Source organism: Cervus canadensis, chromosome X (genome assembly GCF_019320065.1).
Source record: "Cervus canadensis isolate Bull #8, Minnesota chromosome X, ASM1932006v1, whole genome shotgun sequence".
Lineage (NCBI taxonomy): Eukaryota > Metazoa > Chordata > Mammalia > Artiodactyla > Cervidae > Cervus > Cervus canadensis.
The window spans coordinates 54957087-54977215 of NC_057419.1; the positions used below are offsets into that span (position 1 = coordinate 54957087).

General features: G+C 35.5%; 1 protein-coding gene across 4 annotated transcripts in view; it reads right to left on the reverse strand.

Moving 5' to 3' along the window:
* WNK3 (WNK lysine deficient protein kinase 3) overlaps positions 1-20129 on the reverse strand; it is a 162641-nt gene that overhangs the window by 134332 nt on the left and 8180 nt on the right. For all 4 annotated transcript variants that reach the window (XM_043459314.1, XM_043459312.1, XM_043459313.1 and 1 more), the window contains exon 2: positions 8429-9083. In XM_043459314.1, coding sequence (XP_043315249.1) covers positions 8429-8965 — 537 coding nt within the window. In that variant the 5' untranslated portion in view covers positions 8966-9083. The remainder of the gene's footprint in view (positions 1-8428; positions 9084-20129) is intronic.

The window sequence follows — 20129 nt, forward strand, 5'->3', positions numbered from 1 at the left end:
GAAAGTGAAAGAGGAGAGTGAAAAAGTTGGCTTAAAGCTCAACATTCAGAAAAGACCATGGCATCCGGTCCCATCACTTCATGGCAAATGGATGGAGAAACAGTGGAAACAGTGGCAGACTTTATTTTTGGGGGCTCCAAAATCACTGCAGATGATGACTGCAGCCATGAAATTAAAAGATGCTTACCCCTTGGAAGAAAAGTTATGACTACCCTAGACAGCATATTGAAAAGCAGAGACATTACTTTGTTGACAAACGTCTGTCTAGTCAAGGCTATGGTTTCTCCAGTAGTCATGTATGGATGTGACAGTTGGAATATAAAGAAAGCTGAGCACTGAAGAATTGAAGCTTTTGACCTGTGGTGTTGGAAAAGACTCTTGAGAGTCCCTTGGACTGCAAGGAGATCCAACCAGTCCCTCTTAAAGGAAATCAGTCCTGAATGTTCATTGGAAGGACTGATGTTGAAGCTGAAACTCCAATACTTTAGCCACCTGGTGTGAAGAGCTGACTCATTTGAAAAGATCCTGATGCTGGGAAAGATTGAGGGCAGGAGAAGGGGACAAAAGAGGATGAGATGGTTAGATGGCATCACCGACTCAATAGACATGAGTTTGAGTAAACTCCAGGAGCTGGTGATGGACAGGGAGGCCTGGCCTGCTGCAGTCTATGGGGTCACAAAGAGTCAGACACGACTGAGTGACTGAACTGAACTGAGAAGAGACTAAAGGGACATAACAACTACATACAATGTGGGATCCTGATCTGGAAAAAAAGAACACCAGAAGGAAAACTGGTGAAATCCAAACAAGTTTTATACTTTAGTTAATAGTACTGAACTAATAATAATTTCCTAAAGTTTTGATAACTGTTCTCTGGTTGAAATATTAGCATAAGAAGAAACTGAGTGAAGGACATACAGGAATTTCTATACTATCTTTGCAACTATTTTGTTAACAGCAAATTATCTCAAAATAAAAAAGAAAACTAATTGGTAAAGGAAAAACTAATTGGTAAACAGTAAAAGTAATCAGTCAACAGTATCCCTGTTGCTTGCTATATCCAAACCTATCACTTCTTTCAAACAAATCTATATTTAACAGCTCTTTAATCTTTTCACTAATTCCAATCTCCAAGCCTTCTTCTTACTGACTATAATTCCCTCAACTATAAGCTTTTATGAAAATGGAGCCTGAATCTGCTTTTTCTCCCCATTATGTCCCTAGCACTTAGCACAACTCTGATACATTGTAGGTACTGAGCATTTACTTGCTGAATGAATGAACAATGAATGAATGACAGCTGTTTGCTCTGTATTCACTTCCTATTGCTGCTATAACAAATTACTACAAATTTAGTGGCTTAAAACAACACAAATTTTTTATCTTCCAGTTGTGGAGATCAAAAGTCCAAATGAGTCTCACTCAATTAGAATCAAGGTGTTGGCAAGGCTGTGTTTCTTCTGTATGCTCTAGAAGAAACTGCTTGCCTCTCCCAGCTTTTAGAGATTGCCCACATTCCCATCACTCCAACCTCAGCTTCCACTGTCAGATCTCCTGCTGACTAATGACCATCTTTCTTCTCAAAAGCACCCTTGTGATTATACTGGGCCCACCCAGATATTCCAGGATAATCTACCTATCAGAAGATCTTTAATTTAGTTGTACCTGCAAAATCCATTAGGTAACATTTGTAGGGATTCCCAGGTAGCTCAGTGGTAAAGAATCTGCCTGCCAATGCAGGAGACAGATTTGATCCCTAGGTTGGGAAGATTCCCTGGAGAAGGAAACGGCAATCCACTCCAGTACAAGTAAACTTACAAACAATGTGGAAAAAGTAAAATTCTTGTTTCTATAGAGGAAATGGAATACATCAGATTATTTTTATGGCATTTAGTGCTCTCATGTTCATTTAGATCCTCTCTTTACCTTCCACAACACTGAAAGGCCTCTCCTCTCCATCATTCTGTGTTTTTTAATATGGCTACTTCATTGCCATAACTATCTACTCTCCAACTTAGTTTGCCAACTTTACTTTAGTTCAGTATTTTTGGAAAATATTACAGTTGCATATTCCCTCCTCTCACTCAAAGTTCTTCAAAGTTAGAGAATGCCTTCTACTGCTTTTGAATAATCCCAAGACTCTCCAGAATAGTGCTCTTCTTAGACTAGAAATCCATTAAATGCTGTTGTTAGGGAGCTAAGAATCTATCGTGTTTTTAATACTTCTGAAAAATGAGATTCCTTTGCCTCCCTTGGTAACACATACCAAGGTCTATCAGGAAATTTGATTGGGAAATCCCATGGACAGAGGAGCCTGGCAGGTTACATTCCATGGGGTCACAAAAGAGTCAGAAACAACTTAGTAACTAAACTACCACCACCAATATACTTATAGGTTCTAGGGAATAGGACATGGACATCTTTGGGGTGTATAACGATATGTATCAATTTGTCATCTATCAAGCAGATAGTTACCTCAAAACTAACTAACTCATTGAACTGGGAAAATTAATTATATTTCTCAGACCAAGTCTGTCTCCTGCCACTCTCACCCTCTGCCATTTCATGAAAACATTTGCCTTTGGTTTATAGCTTTTTTTTTTCAAGTCTTTATTAAATTTGTTACAATACTGATTCTGTTTCATGTTTTGGTTTTTTGGCCATGAAGCATGTGGGATCTTAGCTCCCTGACCAAGGATTGAACCTGCACCCCTGGCACTAGAAGGACAAGTCTTAACTACTGGACTGCCAGGGAAATCAGAGCATTAACTATATTTAAGTAAGTTGTATTCTCCTTCCCTTCAATGTAATTATTCTTTGCCTATGACAGTATTCCACTTTGAGGGCTGAGTCTGACGAAAACAGAGGAAATTAAAATAAAATAACACTATTCAGGGTATGCTTATATGTAATGAAGCATCTTCTTGATAGCTCTAACAGAATCTAGAAACACTTCCAAAAGGGGCATAACAAAAATACTTTAAGAGCAAAAGTATCCCAGTGTGAATACTTTGGACAACAATATTTATTCAGAAACAAATTCTAGCATGTATTTTTAAATTACCTTTTCCTTTATTGGAAATTCAGCTATTTTCACACTATTTTTTAATTTCACAATTAAATGTAGGGCTGCCTAAAAATATACTTCTCCCCAAAGTGTTTTTGATAAATGAAAATAAAACAGAAACAAGTTTCTCCAAAATTTTTATAGATACTCCAAGCATGGAAGTACAGATCTTTAAACTGTTACTTCTACTTGCATTGCTTGGAATATATTCACTACTATAATCAAAGTATATTAGAATGCTCACTCAACATGTCAACCTGCTATAGTCAACTGTGTCTTTTTTTCTAATCTTTCTTTTCAGTGGCATTTTTAATTCAGTTCAGAGACTATAGCTGACTTGTTAGAGGTCTAGTTGTTAGATCTACTTAAAGATGGCCTGTTTAATTATCTTGAAAAGCACATAATCACAGAATTGATCCCACAGTGAAGCTTATTACAAGCAAATATATTTAGAAACAGTCAAATAACAAAATTCACATACCTATGTGATTCTTCCAATTGGAAAATAGCCCCATTATATGAAAACTCAGTTCCATCAAGAAAACAAATGACATACTAGTGAAAGTAAAGCAGAAACTGGTTGTCTTCCCATGTGTAAAAGCAAAGTGCTACTGATTTTTCAAGTTGCCAGTGGATGAGAAAACTATTACATACCCATATGACCGACTCCTCCTAAAAGTTACTAAACAGGCCTTTTAGTAACATATGACCAGGTCTTTCAACATCATGAACTAAAAAGTCTTCTAAATAAAACATATGACTGAGAGCCCTCACTCACAATAAGTTACCAATTTATCAAGTAATTACCAAGTAATCTACAAATTCTTTACAAAAAACAATAGATCAAAGTCTTTACACTAATGCATTAAAAAATCAAATTATGGAAGAGAAAAAAATAAATCAAATTATGGAAACCATAAAATACGACAAACTGTTGGAATGTAGGTATTTATGGCCAAATCTTAAATCTGACACACATCATCAAAGGGTTTGTCTGTTTTTAACATCCTCAAAGTCAAACATCAGCAGTACAATCTATCCTGATTCTTGCACTGCCCTAAAGTCATTGTATTCTAAATAAATGGGTATGAGGCTTTTAAGAATTGCTGGACAAGGCTCAAGTATCTACCACAGGGGGAAATATCATCAAGGGAAAAAGGTATAAAAGTCTTTTCTGAGCTATGAATTTCAAATCAAACATACAAAAGTAAAATTTTAAAAAGGAAAAGAACTGCCATATTTCAGGTTGGAAGATTAAGAGGTGGTATGTATGCAATAAAAATATAGCTTACATATTTTAATGTTAATAAATAGAAAATACATATCAAGTTGATAAAACAAAAGTATAGACACACAAATTTTATATATTATACATACACACCTATATAAACAAAGGTTGGGAAAGAATCTAGAATAATTTAAACTGTTCACTGGGATATTTTTCAACAAACTTGTTTAATTATATAATAAAGAGTAAGATTTTACTGAAAAAACTATGAGAAATTGTACATTACAAATAACATAGTACTTACAGGAAAGCAATTAAAAGATGATGTCCTTATTATCTTCCTGGGATTCTAAACAAGTTTGTTGCTGCTGTTTTCAGTCATCAAGTCATGTCCGACACTTTTGCAACCCCATGAACCATAGCCCACCAGGCTCCTCTGTCCATAGGATTTCCCAGGAAAGAATACTGGAGTGGGTTTGCCATTTCCTTCTCCTGAGATCTTCCTGACCCAGGGATCGAATCCATGTCTCCTACATTGGCAGGTGGATTCTTTACCACTGACCCACCAGGGATGCGCTCTAAATAAGTTAGTTTTTCCTAATTCCAAATATGCAAAAAATGACATGATATCTAAAAAGAGTATCAACTAAGTCTACTAATTTCGACATTCCTTTCAGAATGTGCATAGTCGCTCAGTTATGTTCAATTCTTTGCAACCCCATTGACTGTAGCCCGCCAGGCTCCTTTGTCCATGGAATTTTCCAGGCAAGAATACTGGAGTGGGTTGCCATTTCCTTCTCCAGGGGTTCTTCCCCACCCAGGGATGGAACCCAAGTTTCCTGCATTGGCAAGTGAATTCTTTACCATTAGTGCCACCTGGGAAGCCCAATTCAGAAAAGAAATCTTCAGTTGTTGTTCTTTGTGTAAATTAAAATATACTTTACACTTTAGGACTTCCCTGGTAGCACAGTGGATAAGAACTCGCCTGCCAATGCAGGGGACACGGATTCGATCCCTGGTCCAGGAAGATTCCACATGCTCTGGAGCAACTAAGTCCCTACTCCACAAATACTGAGTCCAAGCTCTAAAACCTACAAGCTGCAACTACTGAGCCTATGTGCCACAACTACTGAAGCCTGCATGCCTAAAGCCTATGCTCCACAAGAGAAACCACCACAATGAGAAGCCCACACACCGTAATGAACAGTAGCCCCTGCTCACTGCAACTAGAGAAAGCCTGCACAAAGCAATGAAGGCCCAGTGCAGCTCCCCAAAAATGTACTTTATCTTTGTAAATTAAAATTTACACTTGCTCCCCATGACAGATCCACAAATCTGGCTATATATCCAATTACCCGGAGAACTTTTAAAAGTAAGTTCCTGGGGGAAATTCCCTGGTTGTTCAGTGGTTAGGACTCCATGCTTCCACAGCAGGGGCCACAGGTTTGATCCCTGGTTGGGGAACTAAGATCCCTCAAGCTACACAGCAGGAACAAAAAGTAATAATAATAAAACTGCATTTAAAACATAAATAAATAATAAAAGTAAGTTCCTGAGTCTTATCTCCTGGAGATTCTGATTTAGAAAGTCTGCAGTGGATGCCATGAATCAGTAATATATGATATAATATTATATAAAGCTCATGTTGGTATATTAAGGGAATTCCTCCTGTGATTCAGCTGGCTCTTGGAATTGATCCCTTATTTCAGTGCTTTTCAAGCTCTACTGTGCATAAAAATCACCTGCAGATGTTACTAAGAGGTAGATTCTGATTCAATAGGTCTGGGGTCCTGGGGACCTGCAGCTCTAAGTTACCAGGTGATATCCATGCTGCTGGTCCATGGAGTACACTTGGAGTAGTAAGACCTTATAGGATCTTTCAGTCTTTCCACAGGTGAATAATAAAAGGTATTCCCATATGCAGTTATTATTACTGAAATATTTTCAAGTTTTACAGAAACATTCTTTAGCATAGCTAGAGTATACAACTTGCAAAATATTTGACTTATCTTTACTATGTGTCCTACTACCAAGTGAATGGAAATTATCTCCCCCATTTACAAACAGAATAACACTAAAAGATGAGTGTTACTGCAGTCAAAAGATATAAACTTCCATTCATAAGATAAATAAGTACTAGAAACATAATGTACAACAAGATAAAGATAATTAACACTTGTATGTTATCTATAGAAATGGTTAAGGGAGTAAATCCTAGGCATCCTCATCACAAGGAAAAAAAATTATCTATTTAATTCTGTATCTGAGACGATGTTCACTAAACTTACTGCCCTATTCATTTCATGATGTATCTTAGTCAAATCATTATGCTGTACACTTTAAACTTACACAGTGTTCTATGTCAATTATATCCCAATAAAATTAGAAGAAAAAAGCAAATAACAATAACAACAACAAAGGACCAGACAATAAGTATTTTGCATCTTGTAGGTCCCTACCCCCAAAAAAGATGAATGTTACTGAAATCACAATGCAGAGTTTAATTAAAAATTACATACCTTCATTCACACACACACACACACATATATATATATATGCAAAAATATTTATCATGACCATGTTTATAATAGTAAAATACTGGAGAAAATCTAGAAGTCCAACAATAGAGGACTGATTAAATATCTTATAAAGGCATCTATCAAAAATAATGATGTAAATGTACAACTACCAGTAATGAAAAGATGTTCATGATTAAGTTTAAAAACAAAGTTTTGTCCAAACCTTATAGTATGGTTCCATGGGGGTGCATACAGTCACATATACATTTATTCAAAAGAAAGAGTCCATAAAGATATATACTAACATGGTTAAAGCATCCTCAAAGAATTATAATTTCAGGTGATCTTAATGTTTGTTTACTTGAAGGATCCAATATTCCTACTATGACACAGAATTTATAATAAAATTCTTAAAGGGTAAAAAGGGGTGAGAAGAAAACCAAGCAAACCCCGCATAGCACATGCACACACCTTTCAAGAACTACTCTAATGGCTTGACTCCAAACAGTCATCAAGGGACTTCCTATATTCAAAGCACTCTGAAAGCTTGTTAAAAATGTAGTCTTGCATCCCACCCCAGATTTAGAGAATCTGAATCTCTGATGATAGTCTCCTAAATCTGCATACAAAGCAAACAGTGACTCTTAAACACAGTAAAGTTTGGAAACAAAAAGACTCCTAGAAATGCAGGGACCAAGACTAAATTTCAACCTATCTAAATGGCAAACTATAGCAAATTCAGAATGGGTGAAATCATGATACATACCTATACACCCACACACAGCAACCACTGGAATATGAACAACAAAAACCTGTATTTAGCAACTAGCTTTATTTAGTCTTAATTTTAAGCATCTCTTATGAACACTGACCATTTCCCATGAGCTGACTGAGGTCACAAAGGTTTTCCTTATGTTTGATCTACATCTCTCTGAAGCTATTCCTATTATAACCTTTTCTATGATGTTCTGTCTCCATTTACTCCTTCATTAGTTAAAAGTACCATATAGACATTTACTACGGAACCAAATATCTAGATAATTCAACCATTCTTCTGATGCTTTCACTTCTCCTTCCTAAACAACATTCCAGTTGACCTACCCCAGTAGATTCTGGTGATTATTTCATCCAAAGATCCTCTCTGAGGCAAACTCAAAGGCATGGAGAGGAATTTATACTACTAGAAGCCCTCAAAGAAGCAAGGAAAGCATTTCCTGTTCTGAAAAACAGCACATGAACCCCAAAAAGTCTGTTTACAGAAATGGAAAATATCATACTGAATATATCCCTAAAATATCAACTCATAAGGCACACATTTACTAAAAGCTTTCAAAATAAGACATTAAGAGTTTTGAGAATTTTCTAAGGTTAATAAATTAGAATCATTTCCCCAAAGAAAGCCAGAACAGACTTTCCCCACTTTAAAACAGAGAGGAAAACAGTAGGGAAAAAAAAGTTTGGCATGAGCTAAAAGGATTTAAGAATAATTTCAGGGATGTGGGGACAAGTCCTTCATTTTATTTTAATCCATGATACATTTTAATCCTGGATCACTCAGAAGTCCAGGCCAGCTGAAACTGGAATTTATTAAAACCAAGAAGATTATACACCCACCTGCAGCTCACACCAAGCAACCTCAACCCATGTTTCAGTGTCCAGTCCTTTATATACTGTTTTAAATGCTCCTCTTCCCAGTTCTATGTCAAATTTCAGGAACCTGCCACTAGGAGAAGTAGCTACAGCCTTCATTTCTGCTTCTTCTTCCATCTCCTTTTCATTTTTCTCCTTGAAATAATCTTTTGAGGATTCTGACGTTCCCTTTGAATATTGCTCATATTTAACTTCTTGTCCTCCTCTTAGCACATTTGTAGGAAGCTTTTCTACTCTTGGAACATTTGTTGCAGTCTTTATTCTCTCATCTTTAGAGGAAGATTCAGAAACTTTGTCATCTTCTGTCATCTCAACACTCTTTCGAAAGAATCTTTTCTTTTCTATAGTTTCTCCAGAAGCAGAGAAGGTATTGCTTTTCTCCTTTAGTCTAGCTTCCACTGTCAAAGTTGCTGCAACCTGAGGAACTCTGTTTTCCAATGAAACTCCATCAGGTTTCTCAGAATCTTCTGTGCTAGCTGGCTCCCCTGAATCAGTAGCCATTGTAATTAAGGTTGGCACTAAAATTTTTCCTGTTCCACTCTTCAGTCCAGTTGCATCTCAGGTATCAGAATTATCAGGATGGACTTCCTTTTATGTGGTCATATATTTCCATAGCAACCTGAAGGGAGGAAAGAAGGATATATTAAAATCACCCCACAAAGGAAATCATTAAGGAGAAAAATCACCTGACTGTTTAATCCCTTTTTTCTTAATAAGAAATTTGTTCTTTTTCTGTCCAGCCTTAGCAACCAGCAGGCTCCAGGGACTATGTCTTATCTTGTTTACCATTGCAGTCCTCAGTGCCTAGCAGACTACTTGGCATACAGCTCAACAAGTCTTCATACTGCATGAACATTGTTTATAAACCTAGTTCTCAGCACCTTCTATGAATCTATCATATTTAAAGCAAGTATCCAAACCCTGAATTTGCTTAGCTACAAGGTAGTACACAAAATAGGCTTCTCTGGTGGCTCAGATGGCAAAGAAATCTGCCTGCAATGCAGGGGACCATGGTTCAATCCCTGGGTCAGGAAGACCCCCTGGAGAAAGGAAATGGCAACCCACTCCAGCATTCTTGCCTAGAGAATTCCATAGACAGAGGAGGCTGGCGGGCTACAGTCCATGGGGTCACAAAGAGTCGGACACGGCTAAACATGCACACACACATAATACATACAATAAGCAAAAATAGCACATAATTTCTCAGTAGGTGGTTTTTGTCTAAAATTCTGGAACTAATCCATAGATTTTTTTATTGTGGCAAAATTTAATCACTGTTAAGTGTACAATTCAGTGGCATTAAATACTCTGACAATGCTGTGCAATCGTCACTACTATCCATTTCCAAAACCTTTCCATCCTTCCAAACTGAAATCTATTAAAACAATAACTCCTCATCACCCCAGACCCTGGTAGTCTATTCTATTTTAGGTCCTTGTGAATTTGTTTGTTCTAGGTGCTTCATGTAAGGACTCATACAATATTTGATCTTTTGTGTCTGGCTTATTTCACTTGGCATAATATTCTCAAGTTTCATATATATATATATATATGTGTGTGTGTGTGTGTATGTAAATATAGCATGTATCAGAATTTCATTCATTTTTAAGGCTGAATAATAATAGTCTATCGTATGTATATAACACATTTTGTTTATCCATTCATCTAATCAGTGGATTGTTTCCACCTTTTAACTATTGTGAATAATGCTACTATGAATGTCCAACAGTAGTTTTGAATAATGCAAATATTATACTTGTTCATTGAGCTTGCCTTCATACTTCAATAGGAAGATTTTAACTACTATCAAATATTAACACATTATGTTATTTAAAAATGGCAAGAAAGACTTAAATATGTATCCTCTTGAACCAGCAATTCCATTCATAGGAACTTGTCATAGAAAATAGTCAAGAATCTGTGCAAAGATTTAATTGTAAAGACATTCATTATAGCACTTATAATTTGGAAAAACTATAACTAAATATAAACATAACAGGGGTTTAATTAAGTATCTCAAAATGAGATAGGATACAGCATTTTAAAAACACTGTAGTAGTGAGATGAAAAGACATCTCCCATATGTTATATGGTTAAATGAAAAAAGAAATATATATAACAAACTTTCATTATATATACACACACACGCACACGATGTTAACTCTGAATGGTGGAATTATGGACTTTTTTTTCTTTCTGCTTTTCTGTATTTTCTAAAATTTTCCACAAAGAACATGTGGAAATATGTGGAACATATAAAGAAAAACTGTTTAAAAGGTTTTTCAAATGAATGGTCAAACCAATAAGAAAATTCTTTCCTTCTCACCATAAACATACATCACAAAGTTAAATATGTATATTTGTTATGATATTATATAGCCTAGAAGGCAGAATTTGTCATGTCAAACCAAAAATATACAATAAAAAATTTGAAAAACAACTCTAAACTAAAACAAACAAAATTGGGTGAAATATCCTAAACTGTTCTATACATTCAACACAATTCCTATCAAAATTTCAGTTGGTTTCTTTGAAGAAATTAACAAGCTGATCCTAAAATTCATACAAAACTTCAAGGGTCCCAGAATAGCTAAGTCCAAGCAAACCTGAAAAAGAACAGAGCTAGTGGACTCAACCTTTCCAATTTTAAAACCTACTATATAAAGCTACAGTATTAAGACAGTGTGGTACTGGCATAAGGATAGATGGATAAATAAATGGAATAAAAATACAGAGTCCAGAAAAAACACATATATTTGTGGTCGACTGATTTCCAACAAGGATGCCAAGACAATTCAATGGGGAAAGAACTCTCTCTTCAACAAATGGTGCTAGGACAACTGGATGTCTACACACACAAGAATGAAGTTGGACTCTTCGGAGTCCAGGTTAAGTACGCTTCCTGGAAAAGATGCCTGAACTGAGCCTCAAAGAAAGAAAATTAGCTCATCCAAGCAGAGGGAAGATGACAAGCAAAGTCGTGAAATAGCAGAACAAGTATATAAACAATTCACTAACAATACTAGACCTGGTGGCTCAGACAGTAAAGGATCCATCTGCAATGTGGGAGACCTGGGTTCGATCCTTGGGTTGGGAACATCCCCTGGAAGAAGGCATGGCAACCCACTCCAGTATTCTTGCCTGGAGAATCCCCATGGACAGAGGAGTCTGGCAGGCTACATACACTCCATGAGGTGACAGAGTTGGACACGACTGAACGACAAAGCACAGCAATACTAGAAGCAGGAAGATGAGGACAGAGACAGATAGTCACCAAGGATTTCTACGATATACAATGTAAAACAAGGAGATCAGTTAGAGAGCTACTGTAATAATCCAGGGAAGAGTTGCTGACGCTTGAGTGAAAATAGTGTCAAGAGACAAGATATATTAATGAAGTATTAAATACAAGATTTACTATCTGAATGAATATGATTGTGAAGGAACAGGAAGAGTCTACGCTAACTCCTAGAAATTTGCCTATCAGATGACACAGCTAGGACAGAGCTAAGAAACTAATAGCTCATGATGTACTATATAAGGTTACACTGCAAACAAAATCAATAGACTTTGAAAGTCAGTAAGACTAGTATTACCTGCAAGTGGGAAAAGGTAACTAACAATGCCTCATTTAGGTAGAGATTTATTTAACTTATTTTTAGACTTGGAAAAAGGCATGCAAGAATATACAAAGAATCTAGTATACCCTTCACTCACACCCCCAAATGTTAACATTTTAGATTGGACATTCTTAAGAATAACTCTATCCACTTCACCTAACTAAAGGTAACCTACTCAGAAACTTCAAAAGCAAAGATCCGTAAGTAAGACAAAAGGACTGCTGCTGCTGCTAAGCAGACAAAAACAGGTTAAAAAGAATGTGAGTTGGAAAAGCCTTCAAGTTTTTTTAACTGCAGAACCCCTTTTTTAAAAAAATATGAAATTTTACTCAGAACCCTAATATAAAAATAGAGGGGCAAGTAGTGCTGCCCTGGTATAATAACTATAGTTATAATGCCTGGTCACCTGGTTTCCCAAACTATGAAATAAGAAGCAGCAAAAAAGAGAGATGAGGAAGTGAGTGTTCCTTTAGTCTTAAAAACCAACCCCCAAGACAAAAATATTACTAAAAACAAAGAACACTTTATAAGTATGGAAAGATTAATTCATCAGGACAATGTAACAATTATAAACATATACACATCTAACAACAGAAGCCCAAAATACATTAAATAAAAACTGACAAAACCAAAGAGAGAAATAATTCAGTAGTAATAGTAGGAGATTTTAATATCCTATTCTCACTACTGGGGAGATAAACTAGATATAAAATAAGCAAGAATCTGGAAAACTTGACCAATACCATCAATCAACTTGAACTAACTGCCATCTATAGAACACTCCACCCAGCAAGAACAAAATACACATTCCTTTCAAGCACACATGGAAAAATCATAGTACAGATCATGTACTATGCAATAAATCTCAAAAATTTTAAAAAGAATTGAAACCAAAGTATACTCTCCTACCACAAAAGAATTAAATTAGAAATGAACAGAATAAGTGTATATAGATCAGTGGAATAGAATTGAGAGTCTGATCAACTGATTTTCAATGGAGAGGTCAAGACAATTCAATGGGAAAAGAAGAGTCTTTCAAAAAATGTATTGGGACAATTGGATATCCACATACAAAAGAATGAAGTTGGACTCTTACCTCACACCATACAAGAAATGAACTCAAAGTGGAATGTGGACCTAAATATAAGAGCTAAAACTACAAAACTCTCAGAAGAAAACATTAAATTCTAGGGACTCTGGGTTATGCAATAAAATTATGAAATCATACTGTACTGAGGTACAAGTGATAAAAGAAATACAAGTGATCAAAGAAAATTGAGAAGGTGGACCTTATCAAAATTTAAAACTTTTGTGCTTCAAAGGATGCCATCAAGAAAGTGAAAGGGCTGGGAGAAAATATGTGCAAATCATATATCTGATAAGGTATTCAGAATATACAAAGAATTCTGACAACTCAATAATGAAAAGATAAATAATCCAATGGGTTAAAGATTAGAATAGGCCTTTCTTTAAAGAAGATACATTAATATAAATGGTCAATAAACACATGAAAAGATGTTCCACATAGTTACTCATTAGAGAAATACAAATAAAAATCACAATCAAATACTATTCCATACCCATGATGATTACAATAAAAAAGACAAGACAGTAACAAGTGTTGGTAAAGATATAGAGAAAACAGACCCCTAATACACTGCTGGTGGGAAAGTAAAATGGAACAGTCTGGCAGTTCTTCAACAAGTTAAACATAGAGTTACTATATGAATACTGTCTACCCAAGAGAAATGAAAACTTATGTCCACATAAAAACTTATACACAAGTGAAAAAAAAAAAACAAAAAAACTTATACACAAGTGTTCACAGCAGCACTATTCACAATAGCTGAAAGGTGGAAACAACCTAAATGTCTAACAACAGCTGGATAAACAAAAATGTGTTATATTCATGCAATGCAATATTATTCAGCAATAAAAAGAAATGAGGTATTGATACATGCAACAGTAAGGATGAACCTTGATAATATCATGCTAGGTGAATGAAGCCAGAGGAAAGACCACATACTGCATGGTTACATTTATATGCATTGTCTAGAAAATGCAAATCTACAGAGACAGAAAATAGATTACTTGCTGCCTTAGGCTGGGGCACAGGAACTGGACTGACTGAAAACTAGCACAAGAAAACTTTCGGGGGTGATGAAAATGTTCTAAAATTAGATTGCAATCAAGGTTATACACTGGATAAATTTGCTAAAAGTCACTGACACTTATACTGATGAATTTTATGATATATAAATTATATCTCAATAAAGTATGTCCTTTAAGAATCTTGAAATATTGTGACTAAAATCAAAGCAATCATAATATCAAATATACCTTTTTAAAACTATACTCTCTACCTCCCCCACCCCCACCCCCACCCCATTCTGACCGCTCTCCTCATCTCCTGCCTGGCCTCTTGGGTTAAGAATCATTGGCCTGAAGGGAAAAGACCTGATAACAATAAAATGTAATAGCTGGTGCCCTAAGGGTAAACAATGAATAAGAAAAACAAATTTTTAAAAAACAGGTAAAGAACTTCACTAAGCAGAGTATATCTGTGGCCTTTTCATCATGGATCCAATAGCTACTTGACCATAAAAAAGAGTTTCAGAACTCAGGCTTCAGAGTGGGAGAAGCCTGGAATCAATCACGGTTCTGCCTCTCACTCCTCAGATACTTGGGGCAAATTACTTAACCTCATTCATTTTTTATTTCATTTGTAAAATCTCACAGAACTAACATGAAAAGAAAATGGAAATATACATGTAAAGTACTTAACACGGTGCCCAGCACAATATAATAATAAATGGAAGCTTTCATTTCCTACCTCTTAATAACCCCTAGGGGCAGCACTATACTAAAGCACAACTCAACAATACTCAAGAAAACATAAAATGATTTTTCAGAAGACTATTTAGTAAGGCTGAAAAGTATATAATACGTTCTTTTAAACCTTTCCAGTAAGAAACCATGGTGGCATTGCTAAAGGGATATGATCAGGATAACATCTCTTCTACACTCAGCAGTGCAGAAACATAGCTCCGTGACAAGGGATCGAAAATCAGGCCTCAAACCTGAAGTTTCTTTACCAAATACAACAGCTATGTATTATAACCTACATGTGACCATTTTTCCCTTCATATAATGATAACACATTGATTTAAGCCCTAGGAATATGCATAAAGGCAATCACCAAAGCACTTCTATAGAGAAAGCCTCTATATAGAAAATCTCACAAATCTGTGTCCCATATCTAATCCTTCAATATATTTGATATACAAGCTTAGGGCATTTCAGTTAAAAGCTCAAGATAATTTCCCCCCATAAGCATATCATGGTTGTATCCATGGGAAATTCAGCATACAATCAGTACTTTGTCAATCAGTGACTCAATAATTTTTTCAACTTTTGGAACCAGCAATTGTAAGACTGAATCTGTAAATAGTCAGAAATGTGGCTTCCCTGGTGGTCCAGTGGTTACATGTCCACTTTGCAATACAGGGGACATGGGTTTGATCCCTGGTTGGGGAACTAAGATTCCACATGTTGCAGAGCAATTAAGCCCGCATGCCACAACTACTAGTCCAGCGTGCCACAACTGGAGAGTCTGTGCACAGCAATAAAAGATCCTGCATGAGGCTACAAAGACCCTGCATCCCACAACTAAGACACAATGCAGCCAAATAAATTAACAAATATATTTTTTAAATAAGGAATCAGAATTATATAGTAAAATTTTCCACTGACAATTCTCTCTCTCATACACGTGTGTTCATACCAATAAACACTCTAAGTGCCAAGCACTGGGTTAGGGTTTGTGGATAAAAGAAAAGTCACCCTAGATAACATACATGTTTCGATGCTGTTCTCTCGAAACATCCAAAGTAATTAGCCTCCAACTAATAAAAATAAATGGAAAAAAAAAAGAACAAAAGTCAGTCTTTGTCCTCAAGGAGCCTATAGTTTTACAATCTTAAAATATACCATTGTTGACTTCTAGTTCAAGACAATGAACTGAACACCTATATGTCTAGTTCAAGACAATGAACTGAACACCTATATCTCTTGTACTTTCCAAGACTCTGAAAAAGTGATGGTAAGAGTACAGAAGTAAAATTACAAGTTAAGGACAGGAAGGGAAAATGGCATAGCATATACAAGATTTCAACAATTTCTGACAGAAAGCAGACAAGAAAGAACTGGCTGATAATACAAATCAAAGGAATGATAGAAAGGGTTCCAACCCAGGAGGAAGCAGACTTACAGGGCAAAACCCCAGAGGGGTTCCACACTCAAAGAAGACTGATCCTAAAGAGGGCTAAAATGAGAAAAGGCTAAGTACATGGATTAAGTGAAGCTCTGAATTATGACAGTTGATGAACTCTCCCCCCAAAATAAATTTCTGCATACAGAATACCAAATTCAGCAAACTAGGAAGAATGAACAACAGCAAGGAAGAATAAGGGTACCCTAGTACAAAGCCCTCTGCCCTCTGGCATTTGGGCCCTCCAAGTGTAAAAGCCAGCTGCTTACACCCTCCCCCCAAAACCAGTTGACATCCCTGCCTAGAAACACAGAACTCCCAGTCAGCCCTTCTACTAGTTCATTATTTAATACAAACAGAATCAGGAGGCAGCTGTTTGAAGAAAACCTGTAACACAGAAGAGAAAGAACAAGAGAAAATGTCCTTGGAAGAGCTGAAATAATTCAAGAAATCACTTTAAAATTAATTTTTAAGATATTATCATAAGATTTAAAAATCAAAGAAAGAGGTATATAATGAACAGGTTCACTCCCAAATGTGTTTCCTATCCATTCAATTCCCCCCAACTCTCTCCACAAATAACCACTCATTAGATTTTCTGTAGCTCTCCAGAGTTTCTTAGGGTAAATAAGCAAATATATGTTCTATCTCCTTTTCTACATGAACATATATATATATATATATATATATATATATATGTATATACACACATACTCATAAGAGCAACAGAGCTATAAAATACTAATCTAGGAATAAACTCAAAAAGAAATATGCAACACTTATAGAAAGAAGACTGAAATTTTACATAAGATACACCTTTCTTTGGTTGAAAGACCCAATATTAGCATCTTCAGAAACCCTCCTGAGATTATTCCAAAGTCAGTGTAAGTCCAACAGAAATCCCAAAGAGATGTTTTTGTCCTGAACCGACAAATTGATTTGAAAAGAGTACAAGGAAAGCCAAGAAAATCTCGAAGAAGAACAATGAGAGTTTGCCTTACCAAATAATACTTATAGCTATAGTAAGTTAAACAATGTGCTTTCATCACAGAAATACACAACTGGACTAATGGAGAACAATCAGTAGAGAAACAGACACACGTATGTATAGCAAAGTACTCCATGGTAAAGATGGACTTCAAATTTATGAGGAATAGATAGCATAATAAATGATGTCAGAATAACTGGCTATCCATTTAGGGGGAAGAAGTTAAAGCCCACTTAAAACCAGTCACAAAAATAAATTTCAGATAGATTAAAGAGCTAAACATAAAAATAAACTATGTAACTATTAAAAAATATGGCAGAACCTGAAGAATTTCTAACCTGAAGAAAGGCTTTCTTAAAAAGATAAAAATAGGAAGACCATTAGTAACAATGACAAAAAAATACATTTGGCCATTTGACCATGAACTAGGTTAAAAGATAAGCAACAGACTGGGACTGGAAGCAAACATCTGCAACATGCATAGCAAAGCGTTAATATCCAGAATACATAAAGAACTAAAAAATCAGTAATAAGAAACATAAATAAAAAATTTAAAAAAGAAACATAAATAGACAATAGATGTATGGCAGAGGGATGGCTCAAACTCCTTAGTAAGCAGGGAGATGCAAATTCAAACAATTCAATATCATTTTTTGCCTATCAGGTGAGAGAAAATTACATTATCTGTTACTATCACATTTTGAGTGTGTGAGAAATTCAGCATACCATGCACTGTTGCCAAATAAACTGGAATAGCCTTTTCATATGGCAAATTCCAAATATCTAGTGCATACTTGTCATCCAACAATTCCACTTCTTAGTACTTACATGAGAAATATTCCTGTATGTGTACAAATATGTATGTACAAGGATTTTTTTTTCTGAAGGGCTTTTTATTGTTTGCAACAGCAAAACTGAAGAAAATTTACATATTCATCCATAAGAAAAAGGTGAAATAAAAATGTACTACATAATAATATGCATCTGTTTAAAAACTGAGAAATGGTTATACATAGATATATAAAAAGTCTCCCACACATACATATACTGTTGAGAAAATTAAGTTGTACAACACATACATTACATCTAAATATCACATATACATATGTTATATATATATATAAATACATATATAAAAACAAAACTTTATGCTTCTAAATGTACTCATATATGTGTAAATGCATATAAAAAAGACTGTAAGGATATGCTCTAAACTGATTCTAGTAGTTAAAGAAGCATGTAGTATGAAATACTATGTCTCCTTTAAAAAGAACAAAGTCAACATACATATACTTACATGAAAGCCTTAAGACATATTCTTTGGGAAAAAAGTAAGTTATAAAATACATTTTTTATTTGCATATGCCCATACATATACATGTAATTACAGAGAAAAAGGACCGTACAAGTTCACACTCAACTCTTAACAATGATTACCCACTGGGAGGGCAGGAAATTGGGTAAAGGAGGACTTGAAGGTTTTAATCAACCTCTGTATTATTTTAACTCATAAAAGCAGAATTGTCCATCAATAACCTGTACCAAGAACCAGTTAAAGATATTATAATTTCTTAAAATAACTGAAGGAAGGACAAAACAAATTAGGCATGTACAACTTATATCCAAATAAATATTATCGTTAACACTTATTGAATGCTTTGGGCTAAGCACTCTAAGTCCTTCCATGCATTTTCTCATGTAATAATAAGAATCTTGAGATAAAATTATCCCCATTTTACAAATGAGAAAACTAGGCTCAAAAAAGTAAGTTAAACTTTCCTAAGATTACACAGCTAGTAAAAACCAAGGACAAAATTAAAACCCAGGCAACTGACTCCCAAATCCACTCGTCTGTGTGTGTGTAAGTCACTTCAATCGTGTCCGACTTTTTGTGACACTATGAACGCCAGCACACCAGGCTCCTCTGTCCATGGATTCCCCAGACAAGGATACTGGAGTGGGTTGCCATGCCCTCCTCCGGGGGATCTTCCTGACCCAGGGATAGAACCCCCATCTCTTAACGTCTTCTGCATTGGCAGGCAGGTTCTTTATCACTAGCGCCACCTGGCAAATCAATATAGGGCCACACATAATTTGGAGCCACATGTACACACTATACATAATCCTGAATTGCACAGATACATACATTATATAACCACATCACAGCACTTGGGAGTTTATAATTCTGTCTTCTTCCTCATTTCCATCTTTCAGTTTTGTTTGGCAAGGTCATTCCCTCAATTAAAGATGCTCATTTTATGTGAAAATATTTCTGGATCCACATTAGAAAAAGAATCTAAATCATCTCCATCTTCCTTAAACAATCTCTATCTACCAGTCACCTACCCTTAATCCCTAATTACCACTTTACTCAGCTTAATCCTTTATAACAGTGGTAGCCAAACTATATACAGCCCTCAGGACAAACCTACCTCACCTCCCAGCCTGTTTCTGTGAAGCAGGTAAGTTAAGAAAGATTTTTACATTTTTAAGTGGTTGAAAAAAAATCAAAAGAAAAATGGTATTTCATGACATGAAAATTATTCAAAATTCATATTTCAGTGTTCATGAATAGCATTTATGAACACAGCCACTCTCATCATTTATATATATATCTATGACTGCTACACAGAAGAGTTGAGTGGTGGCAAAAGAGATTGCATGGCCCACAAAGCCTAAGATGCTATATTCACTATCTGGTCCTTTATGGAGAAAGTTTATCAAATCTCGCTTTACAATTTTCAAAAGAAGTTCATCTATTTAACTCAATTACTCCTAACAACAACC